Source organism: Emydura macquarii, unplaced genomic scaffold (assembly GCF_026122565.2).
Source record: "Emydura macquarii macquarii isolate MOO-44397 ecotype Brisbane River unplaced genomic scaffold, CSIRO-AGI_Emac_v2 contig_2948, whole genome shotgun sequence".
Taxonomy (NCBI): Eukaryota; Metazoa; Chordata; order Testudines; family Chelidae; genus Emydura; species Emydura macquarii.
Window position 1 is genome coordinate 3020733 of NW_027133085.1, and position 17669 is coordinate 3038401.

Genomic DNA, 17669 nt, shown 5'->3' on the forward strand with positions numbered 1-17669 from the left:
TATACAAGAGTCATTTCACTCATCCTTTTATGAAGTATTTCCTCAAAGTGATATTCCACCATACTTGCCAGTTAAAATTACTATAAATAAGGGACGTGGTACTAGCAAGGATCATGGACATACCATATGAATCACTTGCAAGATGGATGTTCATTCACCTTCTCCATAGGTTGCTGCTGCCTTCCTTGTTGACATGTCTGGCAGGAAGGGTGAGATATGTTCAGGCACCCAGAACCAGGTTTTAATTTAGCTTTTTTAAAATAAAGGTGGTGCTTTTTATCCTCACCCCAAGCTCATACCCAAGGGGGATCCCAAATTTAATCTGAGTCAGAGCATTATCCATTTAATTTGTTTCCTGAAACCTCATTGTATTGCCTGGTGAAGCCAGATTATGTAGAATGGATGTTTAAAAAACTGATACCATTGTGACAGAACTAAACTCTTTCAGAAATTCTGGTTCAAAACATTGAAAAAGGGGGGAGAGCGCTATACAGATATTATCTGAATAGCGTTAACTTTAAATCCAGACTTGCTATGAGCAAGCAAGCAGGAGTTCCAGTGGCAGAAGGACTTTAAACTTATTTACTAGAGACATTAGTAAAAGAGACTCCAGTTTGCCTCTGTAGCATTTCCATATCTGAGACACATGCTATTGCTTTCCTTCTTCTCTTTCTATTTTGCTCTCTGACTGAATTGATTCCACTTACATTCTTTCCATTTTCTGTTAGCTTGAGAAAAAATTAAAAATCCAAATTGCAAGTGGAAGATAGAAAACTTGTGCTGATTCAACCCTATGTCAGACCATCATGTGATCCTTATTTTCACTTACAAAGCAAACCACACTAATGGCAAAAACTAAGTATCTACTTGAAGACAAATATTTAACACACCGTAACCAGGGAACTATCACAGAGATCCATCTACCACCAGTACCTTCTCTTTGACAATGGCAAGTACAAAATGCTTCAGAGGAAGGTGCAAGAATTCCAGCAGCAATCACTTCTGGAAGGCATCTTCCTAACTTTCATTAGATTAAAATTGACATCCTCTGAATGTTTATATATTGCAATACCCATCCACTTGCAACAACAGAATATACAGGATGGACAACATGATGTAAATATTCATCATCATGAAAAACAGCAACATGGCTTTATTACTGTATGGCTGCCCAGCAAAAAAGTTTTAAAAAAAATCAATATCCACCGAGTTTTGATGAACCCATAGATAGTTCATGACCAACATGACATTTTCTAAGTATTAAATTAGAAGACAGGTGGTCAAATTTAAAGGTGAACATTACCTGAATTTCCAAGCAGATGGCAGCTAGAAACTGGGAGAATTCAGCTGCAGGGAAACAGGGGACACTGGCTATTTATAAGATTGTTAAGGTGGTGATTTTGGTAACTGAGGTCAGAGTACCAGTTTAGGCACTAAATGGGAATTAGTCTTTAGTGTAATCTTGAAAAAATGTGTATGTTCAGTCTTTTCTAACTTAATATTTTTACACTACGCATGAATTGGTTTTAAATGTAATATATACAAAGTTTTAATACCGCATTAAAAAGTTTAGAATTTGTTTTTAATCACATCAGGACTATAAATATCAGTCTCCAGCAGAACATCCTTATATTGGCTGTGAGGTCAGACAGAATGACGGTTTTGTCATCAAACATCAAACATTTTGCAGAACATCAATAATTCTCTTTAATTTGCTTTGCCTCAGAGGCTGGTCTGAGATGCTAGGACTGCAGTGTGCCTAAATAACAGTGCATCAAATGAAAGGTATCTCTGCCAGGTTGACCCTACTGAATGATGTTTAGAGTGGTCTCAGAGCAGCTATGTAGGCTCCCTAGAGAGATTTGATTTCAAAAGGAAACAGGTAATTTGCAATGCAAACAATTTATACAATTCTACAACAATATTCCTGTACTAACAGTGCTACAGATTCTAAAATCATGCAATACAAATATATAAACAGAAACAGTTCATCTAATCAAAAATATACAGTACTGGCCTATGACTTCTTATACTAGAGAGGTTATATATTAAAAATACACACAACAAAGATAACCATTAGGGTAGAAAAACAAACCTATAATAGTAAGAAAGTTATATTATGGCTGCCACAGTGTTTTAGCTCATAAAATGTTTAGTTGGGTATTGGAGTAATTCCTTTAATACAATAATACACATTAAATACACTATTACATACATACTAATGACATAATTTTAAGCTAGTAAAAGGTTGCCAAATAAAGCACTCAAGTGTTAGAAAATGCCAGAATTGAAGTTCCTCACACAAGGCACACTTTGCCAGTGACTTATACAACTATTTACTAGACAGCAGAGGAATCTTGGAAATCAGGAACTCTGGGCTTCACTCCTGATTCTGGAGCTCAGTGTGCTCTTAAGACTACAGACAGCACAGACAGACATAAATTTGCCACAGTCATTTGGAAAAGCAGTGCTGCTTAGTGGATGAGACTTAGGTCTAGTACTCAAAAGTAGTGGGGCCCTGAATGTCAAGTGGCTTGCTTAAATTTAAACAGTAGGGGGGGCCATAAGACAGCAATGAGGTAGCTCCTAAAAGAAGTAAGCCCTCCCCATTCAAGCACTGCTTAGGTCCGCCATGTTAGAGATCAGGGTTCTATTTCTAGCTCTGCCAGAGGTGATCTTGCACAATCTGTAAAAGGGTGAGAAATGATCTGTGCACCTCCTAAACGAGGGGCATTAGACCGTGGCTCAATAATATGCTTGGAAGAGCATGGAACTAACACTAGCCTTTGGGAGAGCTGACACAAACTCATAAAATCCTCCTAGCTCCAAACCCAGTCCAACCTCTCTTAGGCCTAAAAGGACAGCACTGCTGCTGTGGGACCATCACCACAGAGCTCCCCGTAGCCCCGTGTCTACCATGCAGCAGGCTCAGTAGAGGCTAGAAGAATGCTTAATGTAGTTAGCATGTTCAGAAATTAAGCAACAAGCCTCAAACAAGGTCTACTGAATGTGTGCAAATGGCAACTTTCAGAGGCTTACAACTCTGCTAAAACTGGGTACATTTTTTCGGGACAGCAAAAGGCACTTTTAACCCCTAAACTATATTTTCTTGTTAAATTTCAAGCCTCTACTTCAAAATATGGAGATGCAAACGTTCAAAAAGCAGTTGAAAAGTTAATAAAACTTATCTACTTTTACTCAATATTGTTCTTGAAAATGGCTCAACAATTTCTGTTAAAACTTTTTTAAAGTTTCAACTTGAGGCAAAGAGTATAAGCACAGAAAAATTTCAGTCCTAACATTTAAAATGCATTTAAGTAGAGGCTTATATGAAGTGTTACTGTAACCTTAGCTATAGGCAGGATGAGCTTCAGCCTTCAGAGTTTTCCATATGTTGAAAATAAATGTAACATCCAAAATCCTATAAAGCTATATAACAAAAAACAAAACAAAACAAAACAACCCAAAAACAAAACACAAACCAAAATCTGCCAGCCAGATTGTTTAATAATGTTCCAAAGTTTAGTGAGTTTTAGGATCTTCTTTGCTCAGTAATCAGAATATTAATTCAAAAAGAAAAAAATCGATTTACTTTTATAAATAAGTTGGTGTGACTAGTTCAGAAACATTTTCTGAGATAATATTAATGTAACTTTTCAAAGTGACAATGAGCCACTGTTACTCTGATATGAAGCAAGCAGAGCCATAGCCAGAACTGATTTTTTGGCAGGGCCTGTGGTTGACATGGGTGTGCACAAGCTTTGTGTCACAAGCAAAACAGAGGCTGATAAAAATGCGGGATAAATTGCTTAAAATCTGATTGGGTGGGCCTGCTTTTAAAATGCTTTCAAACGCCCACCCATAGCTATGCCACTGGAAGCAAGCACAATGAAGTAAACAAGTTTCTGATAAACAGGTTAATCAAATGACTGAGCTTACACTTAAACATTTAGCAGAATAGAAATATAATGCAGAGAGAGAGAATAAGCCTTTAGGAAAATTCCAGAACAGACTGTGTGTCTGTCAGGTATTTTTTTTAAACCATACACCGCTTCAAGGGAATTACTAAATGAATTTTACCTGTAAATTTTGTTTTCCAGAGACTAGTACTGATAATAAATCTCAACACTTTGTATTCTACTCTTACTTATGACTGCCAGGCATGCACTATAACACAATGTAGAATGATATTTAGTGTTTTATGGGGAAATGCCAGAAGAGAGCAATGAGAATGGTAGGACAGAGACAGAGGCAAGTGTGAACGGAGATGGCAAGAGAGGACCATCTGTCAACAGGGCATGGGGTGAAAACCTAAAATACATTCTTCATTCTCTAAGTTCTAGGATTTTAGAAAGACTTTTTCAGCTAGCATAAGTTTAGCAGGAAAATGTTCTTCCTGAATCAGCAGTGGTGTGATTATTTGAAGTAACAAATTAGCCAAGATAAAGACATACTCCATGAAATACGCTGGAGAATTACATTCTGCTGCTGTCCTGGAAATGCTACAGGCAGCTGTAGCAAATTCTGCACAGGAATTAATTAATTAAAAAAAAAAAAAAAAATCACAGGAGGGTGGCTGCTCAGAGAAATGAGAGATTTCAGCTATTGCATGCCTAATTTAATTTGTCCATCAAGAATGGTCTATGCTCTGACTTTTACTGCAGTGCTGCAACAGATCCCCTACACCCTGATGCATGAAGCCAGCTGAATACTTCAAAGCTGTCCATTAGGGAAATAGAGTGTCACAGATCTTTTAAAGTTGAGGACATCACAAAGATTCTGACACCCTGTGAGGCAAAACTTCCATCCAGAAGTCATTTAAATCTTTTTGTGGTCTCCAACAAGGCCAAACCCTAAATTGCTGATCCTCCAAGAGGCAGCAGAATATTGCACAGAAAAAATGGCTGTTATTTTGCAATACAAAAGAAACAGAATTCCATGGTTGCCCATTTGTCTTTCACTAGAACAACAGACATTCCTTACATTTCACCCATTACTGCTTTTAATTCAGCTTCCTGGTTTGCTATTTACTATTGGAATAAAACCATCTCATCTTTCCTTATTTTCAAAAACAAGACAACCACTTGTTGATGGCAACACCAACAGTGGAGCCATTTTTCACGATTAAAAAGGGAGGGACTCTATTCTGCTAGGGCTCATAGATTTTGTGCAGAACAGTTTACACAGCCCCACCCCAAGCCCCTGCATAGGTGGGGTGGTGGGAATGTATCATGATAGGAATTCTTGGCTGCACAGGAACAGGTTGCTTTTGTTCAATCAGCTTACCCAGGGCTATCTAAGTTACAATGGTGGCCTCACTACACCCTAACTGCTCTTTAATAGTTTTGCCAATACATCAGATTGGAAAATAAGTAGGCTTTATTTATCTGCAAGATGTTCCAAAAACCCCTTTCCTTAATAGACATTTTAAAATAAAACAACAGAGTTAAATCAGGATTTACTTTGAGTTACTTACAGTGCTGATCACAGTCTACTCTGGCAAACACGACTTGATTCTTATCTGGATATTCTTCCTTAATGACATTGGAAGCTTCCTCAAAGATAGGATGCAGCATCTGGCTGAAGCGACACCTGTTGGCAGTCAAAGACAGCAAATACATTAATAACTTTCAAATATTTTATTCTTACTGGTGAATCAGTGAGAAATTGTGATTCTCCTCAATTTTATGAACACCAATCTTCTGAATGAACAGTTATACAAACCATTTTTCCTGGTGGGAAAAAAAATATCACATAACAAAAGTGATGTCAAAGAACAAGTTGACATCCCTTCACTTTCCAGTGTCTTCAAAGCACTAGAAATTGCTTTGCAGTAGTTGAAAGCACAAGAAAGTGATGTAGTGCACTGTATTGCAATTTATGCATTGTTCCTGCTGTAATTCTGAGATGTTCAATTTTATTATCTTTTCAATTTTATGAATTCCTTAATTCCCATTTAAAGCTCATAAAAGAGGAGCTCTCCTGTATTTTAGCATGTGCATATGGTGGCTTTGTGCCAAATGAAAGTATGTATTTGTGTGGGACTCGGTAAGTCGCATGGAAGTCACAGTAACATTTCCACCTAGACAAGGAGGAAAAACTCCAAACATTAAATGTTAGTAAATGGAATATGTACTTGTGATTATTCCAGCAAATGACTGAATGACACCATTCACAAAAGACAGCTGTAAACTTCAGCTGACAAACAAACACTAAATGGATAAAAATTTGAGAGATGCCAAGCTCTTTTATCCAGTTTAAAGAACACTGTCAATCTATTTAAGTCAACAGAAAGTAAATTCTATTCAGAAAGTCAAAGATTCCTTCTCATATATTGTATTACCCCAAGTAGAATTAACAAAAAGGTTATTTGGGTTGGTCATGACTCAAGTATTCTGCAGCTAAAATGGTCACGCTCATATAAAACAGTGCCATCATATTCTCAGGAAAATAGTATTGTTCATTATACCTATCGTCTTAGATGGCTGAATTTAAACTCTCAAACTGAAGATAATGGCATGGTAACATGCACACAGATAGGGAATCCCATGGTTCCCTTCTTGCAACGATGTCAGATTTTCAAGTGACGTCTCAGGTAGAGAGCCTCCCTCCTGCTTCGGGAAAAAGGGATGGATGTGATGGAAAGAGGCTCTAAAAGCCTTGGCTCTTTGGAGGATGTTTTCATTATATTAAAGATTAAAATGATCACCACAGTAACTACAATAAACTCATTACTTATTTTGACCCTAAATTTAGTTTATCTTCTACTGTCTCCACCTTTTCTGTTTTCGTCATGCTGCAGAATTTTGTATTGAAGAAGTATATCTGCATTGTAGAAGCTCCCAGAGGCAGCTGGATACGAAAACTGAGGAACTTGTTTCAGATTAGTACATTAGTGAACATTTCTATTAAAACAATAAAATGTGAAATACTGAAATGTTAACCTTAAGTGAATATCATATTTTTCAGAGTTAACATCACATTCAGATGAACAAGGCAGTTCAACCTCCTAGAGCTATTGTTTACAGCAACAGTTCATTGGTTTGTGCTGTTCACATATTTACGACTCTTAGGATTAGAAACACTTATTTTAAAATGAAATCTTAAGGGTTTGTCTACTTGCAAACTAACACCAAAAATAAAACAGATTGAGGCCCTGTCTACACTTAAAAGGGTTTGCCAGTAATGATATGTAAATTGCTATACTGGCAACTCCACGCCCCAGTGGAGATGCAGCTTTCCTGGAAAGATTCTTTTGCTACTATAGCTTCTTAAACCAGTGCTCTGAATGGAATAAACTATACCAGCAAAAGGACTTTTGTGTTGGTATAATTGTTTCTGTGCTAGGGTTTTTTGCAGGTATAGCTATGTTGGTTAGGGGTGTGATTTTTCTACATTCCTCACTGCCAGCTTTTTAACGCAAGTTTGTGTTACACCCTCCCTTAGGGCTTGTCTACACATGGAATTACACCTGAATATCCACACGGAGTTACCTAGGAACAGATACTACACTTTAATTTACAACTTTCAAGTGTAGACAAACCCTTGGATTCAGGACTACCATTCTATGCCAAGACAGGAATTCTGTAGCACTGGGGAAAGGGCTCTTATATTATATTATAGATTTGGATAATAGTCAATGGGAGTCACTTAATTTATCTCACTTTATCTATTTGTAAAATAAGGATATTAAAGTACCTCACAGGAGGGTTTTGTAGATTAATTAATTAGTTGATATTTGCACAGTGCTTTGAAAATAGACAGCATTATTATTGGGACAACTTGGTTGCCTACTACCCTGGTTCAACAGCTGTACCAATCAAAGAGAGACCAAACCCCTATAACATAGTATAATATTTTTATTCAATATAGAACTAAGTCCTGGTCTACATACAAAGTTACATCTATTTAACAAAAGGTGAAATTTTTAATCAATTTATTTAAGCCAGTGCAAGTCTCTGTGTGAACACCATCATAGGTATAAATGCAGCTTATATTGGTTTAGTTTGTGGCAGCAAATTTACAAGCACGTGCTAAACCAGTATAACAAGTGTTTAACTGATATGAGGCTTGGTCTACACTTAAGTTATGTTGACATAGTTACGTTGGTCAAAAGTGTGAAAAAGCCATATCCCTGAACAACACAGTTATGCCAAAAATGCTCCAGTGTAGATGCAACTATGTCAATGGAAGAGGGCCTCTGTCAAACTGGAACAAGTGCAGAGAAGGGCTACTACGATGACCCGAGGAATGGAAAACCTGTCCCATGAGAGGAGGCTCAAAGAGCTTGGCTTATTTAGCCTAACCAAAAGAAGGCTATGGGGAGATATGATTGCTCTCTCTAAGTACATCAGAGGGGTAAATACCAGGAGTTATTTAAGTTAAGCACCAATGTGAACACAAGAACAAATGGATGTAAACTGGTCATCAACAAGTTTAGGCTTGAAATTAGAGGAAGGTTTCTAACCATCAGAGGAGTGAAGAACAGGAACAGCCTTCCAAGGGGAGCAGTGGGGCAAAAAACCTAGCTGACTTCAATACAGAGCTTGATAAATTTATGGAGGGGATGATGGTATGATGGGACTGCCTATGATGGCCTGTTGCCCATCAGCAACTGCCAGTAACAAAAATCCCCAACTGCTGGAGACAGGACACTAGACAGGAGAGCTCTGAGTTACTGCAGAGAATTATTTCCCAGGTATCTGCTTGGTGGGTCTTGAACACATGCTCAGAGTCTAATTGATCGCCATGTTTGAGGTTAGAAAGGAATTTTCTCTGGGGTCAGATTGGCAGAGACCCCAGGGGTTTATTGCCTTCCTCTGCAGCACAGGTCACTTGTAGATTTAAACTAGGGTAAATGGTGAATTCTCTGTAACTTGGAGTCTTTAAACCATGATTTGAGGACTTCAGTAACTTAGCCAGAGGTTAGGGGTCTATTTCAGGAGCGGGTGAGGTTCTGTGGCCTGCAATGTGCAGGTCAGACTAGATGATCACAATGGTCCCTTCCGATCTTAAAGTCTATGAGCTCATGTTCTTCAGCGAGGTGGTGCTCTGACTCAGACAGAAAAAGTTCCTTGTCACTGGAGGCTGTGCCAATATTAGGGGACCATGCTGAAATAGCTATGCCACCATATAGGCTCTGTAGGATAGACATAGGTGTTTCTACTGGTTTAACTAAATTGATTTTTTAAATTGATTTAAACTAGTCTAAACACAGAAATTGAACAAGTCCTGAAGAGAGATGAAGTATTTTATCTTTATTGACAACATATATATATAGAGAGAGAAAAGATGGGAGCTTATATTTTCAGATCAATTTCAAATACAATTTTAATCACTTGAGAACACTTGAATGAATTATCAGTAAGTAAAATCTGAAAAGGATTTTTAAAAAACTCCTTTGCACTGCTTTTGCTTTCTTCTGAAATATATGTGGAGGAATGCAGAAACTTGGCTATTTTGTCTCTTCTGCTTGGTTTTTACCTTAGGAATGTCAAGTCTAATCTTCCTGGAAGACCACTGCTTTCTCAGGATACATATTGGTAGATCTTAAACCTTAACTAAAGGAGCAAGGATGTTTCGAGTTTAACACAGATATCTTCTTCCTTAAATAAATATTAATCACTGGAGCTAAAGAGACAGCTGGTCTCAGAAAATTTCAGAAAACAATGTACCGACTCTAAGTTGTTGGTTTCACTATTTTCCCTGAATAGTGTCAATTTCTCGATTGCTGAAAAACTCTTCACAAGTATCAAGAATGCAGCAGAAAACCCCTTTTAATTTTATTGTTTAAAGAGATTTAAAAAAAAAATCAGCATGCAGTATTTAAGAGAGCTCTATCAAAAACTAAATTTTCTTGCAATTAGTCAATTGGAAAAATACCAAATAGATTCACTTTAAATAAGTGTTTCACAAAGTTTTAACCAATCTGACCAAAAATGCCATCCCTTCTCAACTGTTTAAATTTCAGTCATGTGATGTCATATTCTCACTAATTTTCTACTCTGATAATCTTCCAGAGTAGACAAGACTTCATTTTCTAATGCAACGCTCCCCTGCCTTGTTTTTGTTGGGAGGAAGAGGGTGAGAAAGAGAAATAAAATCTTTCAGACCATCATTCATTAGAAAAGAGCTTAAAAAATTAAGAGGATGTTCCCCCTTGCAGAACAACTTTATGCAGAAGTTATGGCAATACTGATTAAGTACTTACTACCATTTATTATCATTAGACTAAGTTTTTTTCCTGGCAGATAGCATGATGAAGAGACTATACTGTACACGTCAAATATTTTTATATGAAAATCAATTAGAACTGGTTTGAAAAATGACAAGTATTGCATCTTTGATTGGAATGGTAAGACTTGTTACGATATAAACAGGACAATTTCCAACATGCAGAGATTTTTAACATGATATAGAAAAGCTTTTGACACTTACCAATCAGCATAAAAATTAACTAAAGCAACATCTGCATTGTCTGGAAAAAAAAAAACACAAAACAATGTCATGTGATGCAAACATTTGTTACAGCACTTAAATCAGAGACTACCTGGGTCAGAGTATGTATAAACACAAGAACAAGTGTTTCGAGATTACAGTCTACTAGTTACAAATTTAGTGAGTAGGATGAGTAAACTGAAATATTGCTATAAATGGGTACAGTCTGTATAGGAAGAAAGAGAAAGGGAAGGGGTGCTATTACGTCAAGTGTATTTACAACGTCAACAAGCTACAATAAGAGTGAAGTTCTTTGCGTTATGATACAAAAAATAAACAACAAATAAATGACATTTGGCATCTGTGAAAGAGAGAGAGAGGTTTCTGAAACTACTATCAGGTTGCTCCAAACCAGAGGATATAGTACATATGAGGGATGTTAAATTACACACACACACACACACACACACACACACACACACACACACACACACACACACACACACACACACGAACATTCAACACTTAGACAGCAAAGTTGAGCACTCAAAAAGTTTAGGAAATGCCAGAATTAAGGTTGCCTGTGACATCTTAATTTGGTCCCATTCTGTGTGTGCATTATGATACAGTCTTTAATTACATGAACATTTACCTTTTTTCCACAAGCCCCCTGCCTCATTCAGTGCACAGGATGGATGATGCTCTCTTAGTGAGCAGCCATTCAATATTTTATTTTCTCCTCATTGTTCTCTGTTTACTTCACAATATTCAAATCCTGCTCTGACGTCAGTATGATTAATTTCCTAATTTAGTTTTTCTGTTGTGCTTGTAACTATAGTATCTAACTCCCCTGTGAAGTGAAGGGGTGATATCCCCACTTTACAGACAGGATAGGGGCAGAGACAGATTAAGGTCAAAAGTAACCATTAATTTTGGGTGCCCAGTTTGAGATGCCTAGGATCTGATTTTTCATGGTATTTTGCATTATATGGAACTTTATATTGTCCAAAACACAGCTCCCACTTGCTTCAGTTGCAGCTGAGTGTGCTCATCTCTTCTGCAAATCAGACCCCAGTGCCTCAAGTCAGGCACACAGAAAAGAGGAACACATGATTAGTGATCCCGTGAAACGTGTGGTTTAAGTGATTTCTCCAGCATCACATAGGAACTCTGTGGTTAAGGCAGGGACAGAATCCAATTGTGCAGGGCAGCATTCAACTGCCTTAACCAAGTTACCTTCCTTTCTCTTCCTGCAACCCCATTCTCATTCAGCATGCAGAAGTTGGAAGGTATAAAAATGATGCAGGGGTTCTACAGACAAAAGCCTCATTACATAAACCTGATTCATTTCCAGCATATGATCCATTCTGTGCAATGAAGAAGGTAGGGTGCTGTGTAAAAAATATATTAATTTAATTAAAGACTATCATAATGCATATGGCTCAAGGGAGCTGAATTAAAATTGCACAGGTAATCTTTATTCTGGAATTTCCTAAGCACTTAGCTTTAAAACCTACATGTTCTTTCAAAATAGCTATGTGTGTAATCTTCTAGGTTTTTAAAAAATAAACTAAAGAAAAACAAAGTCCATCATGTGGCATCATACTGACATTCATATGGTTCATCAGCAGGGTTAGTGCCTTTTGACCCACCACACAGACCTCTGCTATTGAAGCTACTGGAATAAATGACAGCAATAGCAAGTTGTCATCCTCTGTGTGGATCAACACTAGAGGGGGTTTAAATACTTTGCCAGCAGGTTTCACATATACCTGAGATTCAGGAATCTCCATTTCAGGCTCTGCAGGGAGTGTGCTCTAGTGGGCACAGATTATTCTGTCTGTTCCCCACAAGTGTTACCTCTTCTATCCTGTCCCCTCCAGTCTGTCGCTGGCCCAGTTCTGTCTCTTCCCACCAATGGCTCCTCATCCCAGTCTTCTTATCCAGACAGTCCTAGACTCCCGAATACCAGTCTCCCCTCCCCACTTGCAGTATCTCCCCCAAACACACACACTCCCACTTCTGGTGTCCTCTCCCCAGCTCCCACTGTCTCTCTCCACACCACACACATACTCCCAGTCCAAGTCCCCCTTGGCCAGCCAGGTCCCCCTCCCAGCTCCTCATCTTATCTCTGTGAGCCTATCTGTGCCTGGCTCCCAATCTCTGCTCCCAACCTCCTGCTCCTCCCTCCTATTTCCAATCTCCTTGCCCAATCAATCCTAGCCTCCTCTTCTCCTCCACATCCTTCCCAGTTCCTCGCAGGGCTGGAATGAGAATTGCTGCTCTAAGGAAGTACTTATTGTTGGAATTTGTACAAAACTTCCTTTTCTTGAACGTGCTGGTAACATTATACTACAGAGACTTAATCGTTTTGCTCAGACACTCATATATGCACAAGAAGGCGCTCCTGAAGGAACCCAAGGCTATGTTTCATTTATTTAACATAGTAGTTGAACTATGGACTTTGCACAAGTCAGTAGAGTAAGTTCTATTTGTTGGCTTTTTAGGATCCAAGATAGCGGTAATCACTTCCATTTTGAACCTGCCTGGCCCCAGATAGAGGACTGATTTTTGCAACAGCAGACCTCTTTTGTGAGACAGACAATGGAAAGTCCAATCCTAGATTAATCAGATCTAAAAGCCATAACCTCTTCAGCCAGAAAGAAATAGTTATGATTTCTCCTTCATATCCTTTCTACTGTCCTTTGGAGTAGTGGAAGAGGTGGGAAGACATATAGCAGCGATACTGCCTACTTCATATACTGGATCCTGACATATGGAGAGATCACAGTGCACTTTACTGCTGTTTCTAGAGGCAAAGAGGTCAATCATCAGTCCACCAAAATAATTTATAAGGGGTGAGGGAATTTCTAGGTGCAGGTTTCACTTTGCTTAATTCAATTTTTGCTATGTAAGTCTTGCTGTTTATCCTCCCTTTGGCAGGCAGTACACATCGAGATAGGAAACTTTGCTTTACTCAAGACAGGAGAAGTTAGTTTTCTCTGGGGTAAGATGATAATGTTCTTCCTAGTTTATGTAAACTACATCAGACACTTTGACTACCAAAAGTAGAACAAATCTGTTATCTACAAATCTGCTATCTAACACTGCTCCAAGACCCCATGTGTTCTAGCTATTGGATGCTGTGTATGATACCTATTCCTTGGATAGAACTGGGACTGGAATGAGTCCCCTGCATTTTCTCCTACTGGTATCTAACCTAAGAGTAGTTCTGCCTGGTTCATTAATGGGGATCTGAGTCTCTAAATTCACAAGGGATGGAGAATATACAATGGGACTTTGAACTCTGCCAACATATGCAATTGGGTGAAATGTACAGGAGACAGCAATGTACTGGATAGGTTTAATCAGAACCCTGGTTCATTGAAGCACGCCTGTGTATGAGATTAGCATTCTCAATAGGCTCCAATCAGAATTGGATTCTGTTTCTGTGACACCACTTGTTTTCCATTACGGCTATCTTCATATTCAATTGAGCAAAAAGTCTATGGGATACTGCAGAGGAAAGTGGCCTTATTTAAGATTTTCTCTAATTATCTGTGAGGAGTTTGTTAAAGAGGCTAAAGAACATTCACAGAAAACATAGGAATTGAAGGTGGCACAAAGAAGTATGAAGTACTTATTGTGAAAGGTAATATGTTGAAACTAAGAAAAGGACAATTTAAACTGCATATTAGGGGAAAATGACGAATGTCCTTGGAAAAGGGATTCCACCATTTCCATTGCCAGATTATCACTTAAGACATTTAAAACTAGACTGGCCAATTCACAATCATACAGTTACTGCATGAAATAATCCTGCAGTAGCATACAACCTTTTTATTTTACAGCTCTAATTTATAGTATTAAAAAGTCACTTTCCTTTACCTATTTGAAGTGTACAGAGAAATTCAGTCAGGCAAAGCACAGGCAAAGTTTACCTCTAGGCAAACTGGGTATTTATTTTGTTCTAGATGTAGAATTTTCAGGCAAGGAATATACATCTGACTGCATAAAGCAAACACAATAAGACAGCAGTAACTGTTTTGTTGGTTTGCCTGTGTATTTCAATTGGGTGAATCACTGTGGTGTCTGGGTATCACTTACAAGAATAAAAGCATAATTTATCCAAGGAAGACAACTAGGATCTATCAGCAGTTTTCAGCTAATTGATGATCTCTCTCGAACATTTTATTGACAGATTTTTGTTGTGTAAAATCATCCCACTTTCTCTAATAATGTATTCATTTCAGACATCCAGTTTTTTCTTAGCCAATTAAGATCCTAATTTAAATTACAGCAAGATAATTTTCAAAGTTACCCTTCAGTTCAGAGAATCAATTTTTGGCAAAGACACTTATAAAAAGTCTAATACTTAACATAGCAATTTTCAAAGCACTATCCAAACATTAAATCTGACAATAGCCCATGTTTTACACACAAATAAAGAACAATTGCAAAGACAACATGCAAAGACAAGAAGTTTCAAAGTACTTACTTAAAATGTCATCTATATTTCCACTATCTAGACTTGTTATTTCACTTCTTGCTGGATTCAAAAGCCAAGATACCTGTAAAGAAAACAGGTTTTAAATCTGTATTTAAGATTTATAGTGTTTCAACATTGAGAAATATTACATCTCAAAGATTTCAAATATTATAGGTTAAAAATGACAATATATAACAACAAAATTTCAAGTAATTTCAGAAAAAGGCCACTACAAATTTGTAAGTAAACATTATATATATGTAATATATATTATATGCACGAGTATAAATCCCTCATGAAGTTAAAGTATTACCTGGTTATAATCTATTTATTTTTTCTCCCTATTCTTTCAGTTCTAAATATGTTTAATAAATATTACAGGTAATTTCTATGCCTTGAAGAAAAAAAATCTCTATTCAGAGATTATTATTTTAAAAAAAAAACAAAAACAGAAGACCAATCCATTTACTCCTACCAATGAAATGAAAGCCACATATTAGCAATGCAACTGTCTTACTCCACAGAGAAAGAATTAGGAATACAGTATTTAGTCTCACCTAGGAGTTAAGCTAAGAGGTTTCGTTTGTTTTTATAAATTGTAATTGTAATTATAGTACCTATGTTTTCATATCCTCATTTTCTATAGCTCCTCACATCTCTGTAGTCCTTGAATGTAATGGAATTCAATTGTATTAAATGTTTATAGAACCTATCACCATGGCAGCTGGATGCTTCAATTACAAAATTAAGTTACATATGTTGGACTCAATGTAATTACTATGGCAATACCAAGTTCTATCCACATTTACTTAACTTTACAAAACAAAACAAAACAAAAAAAAGAGTCTAATAGTGCGATTAGCAGTTAAATGTAGGAAAAACATTTAAAGCCAGAGAAGATATAATCCGTTATGGATGAGGTTTTGGGTCTTACATTGCCTTCCATTCTCCTCTCTGTAAAGATTAAGATTCCAAAGGGGTGCAGGGGAATCTGGAAAGTAGAGAATGCAAAAGCACCAAAGGAAAATGTACGGGAGCTAGACAGTTTCACTTGCAGCTGTGTGAAGAAAACACATAAGCTTACCAATTTCACTTTTCATGCAGAGACCCAGGGGCTGAATGGTCTCCTGCATAGGCCATTCCTAAAGGAGAAATCAGCAATCACAGAAGGGAAGATGGAGTAGAAGAACAAACACATTACAGCTAAATCTTCACTGACAAAAAAGAAGAAATTTTGCCACAGGATAACTAACACTCGTTAGCTATCCCACTGTAAAAACACAGTGGAGACAAGACACTGTAGTTTTAGACGAGGTCAACAATGGGGCAGGAGAAGGGGTGTGAGATTGCTGACCTCACCTAGTTAGCTCATACTTAACTGTACAAGTGCCTTGTCTTCATTTAGGATTTTACAGTGAGATGAAACTATTGAGGCATAATTATCTTGCCGTTAAAAAAAAAATGAGACACATATCTTTGTGTTAGTGAAGACAAAACATCTTATGGGAAGAGATGGACAGAAAACCTGAGGAAACATGGAGAAGAAAAACAAAATAGAAGCAAACTGCCTTTACTGGGGTAGAAATTGAGTTTATTTTGGCTCAAAGGAACACTACATGTAATGATTGTATTTGTTGCATAGATGAAACTTACAGTCCCAAATCTTTGTATACCTTTCAAGTGGTATGTGAAGGGATGTTAGTAAGGTATCTATTTTCCCATACTGGTATTATCCAGCTTTTATTAGCAATCCCATTCAGCACCTATGACACTGATTTTAAGATTTCTAGATTCCAGTGCCAACATAATTCAAGCGACAGGTCTCCCCTAGATGTTCGACACATTGGAATGTCCACTTGGATGTAATCAGCTTGGACCATGGTAACATGCAACAGTAAGGCATTATCTGTATCACTCAAGCCTTGTCCTTTTTGATTTTCCAAAGAACAGTGGTATCTAGGGGAAAGCTTATAGAAAGCAAGGTTTCTATTACTGAGACAGTGCATCTACTGTAGCTGTTTTTCAGTCTCTCTCTCTCATATACATAGACTATTGAAGTCTTGGAATTCTATTGTAGTCTATATAGGCTCTTATACCGCGCTCATCACCATGGTATCTGAGGGTATTCCAGTTGCGCATTAAGCAACATGACTATACATCTTTCACATATGTTCTCTTCTCAGGGAGAGAAATGCGTGCACTGGAGTGTCTTATTTTGGCAGAGATTCAGTTTGGGTTTTAAAAAATATACACATTGCTATATATTTATGCTAGAGAAAGCAAGGTTAATGAAATGCATCTTGCATTTGGAGGGAAGGTGATGAGGTTAGCGATGGTCCTTAACTCCTGGGGGAGTTTATTCCACAGACTCAACCTGACTCCAGAAAAAGTTCTGTTTCCTGCACAGATTAGATTTACCCTTACTGTAGAATTGTGAAGTCCCAAAGATCTGTGTGTCTGAAATTATTTCCCTGAAGACTGCTGGGTTCTGGGACTACTCTCCTATTTGTAAAGTCTTCGCCAGTGCACATTTACATTTAAGATGTCACTTATGCGGACTGCTCTCAGCAAGACAAGGTGATGTTCATTCTTTAAAACAAGATCACTTCCAGATATCTTCTTTATCTTTACTCCACTTTTGTAAGACATGTGCAACCACAGTGATATTGTCAGATCTGCCCCAGTGGATTGCAACCTTGATGTGGTGGGGTGGCTTGACTGTCCCCATGATCCTGAGAGTGAT

The 17669-nt window shown here is 37.6% G+C and overlaps 1 protein-coding gene across 2 annotated transcripts in view; it reads right to left on the reverse strand.

The window, feature by feature from the left end:
- ERP44 (endoplasmic reticulum protein 44) overlaps window positions 1-17669 on the reverse strand; it is a 117783-nt gene that overhangs the window by 60432 nt on the left and 39682 nt on the right. The window contains exons 1-4 of one of the 2 annotated variants that reach the window (XM_067569825.1): window positions 16011-16026; window positions 14936-15008; window positions 10438-10477; window positions 5477-5592 (exon numbers count right to left, since the gene is read on the reverse strand). In XM_067569825.1, the coding sequence (XP_067425926.1) occupies window positions 5477-5576 (100 nt within the window). In that variant the 5' untranslated portion in view covers window positions 5577-5592; window positions 10438-10477; window positions 14936-15008; window positions 16011-16026. Of the gene's footprint in view, window positions 1-5476; window positions 5593-10437; window positions 10478-14935; window positions 15009-16010; window positions 16027-17669 lie in introns of those variants that run through there. The other variant, XM_067569824.1, reaches the window with a different exon arrangement.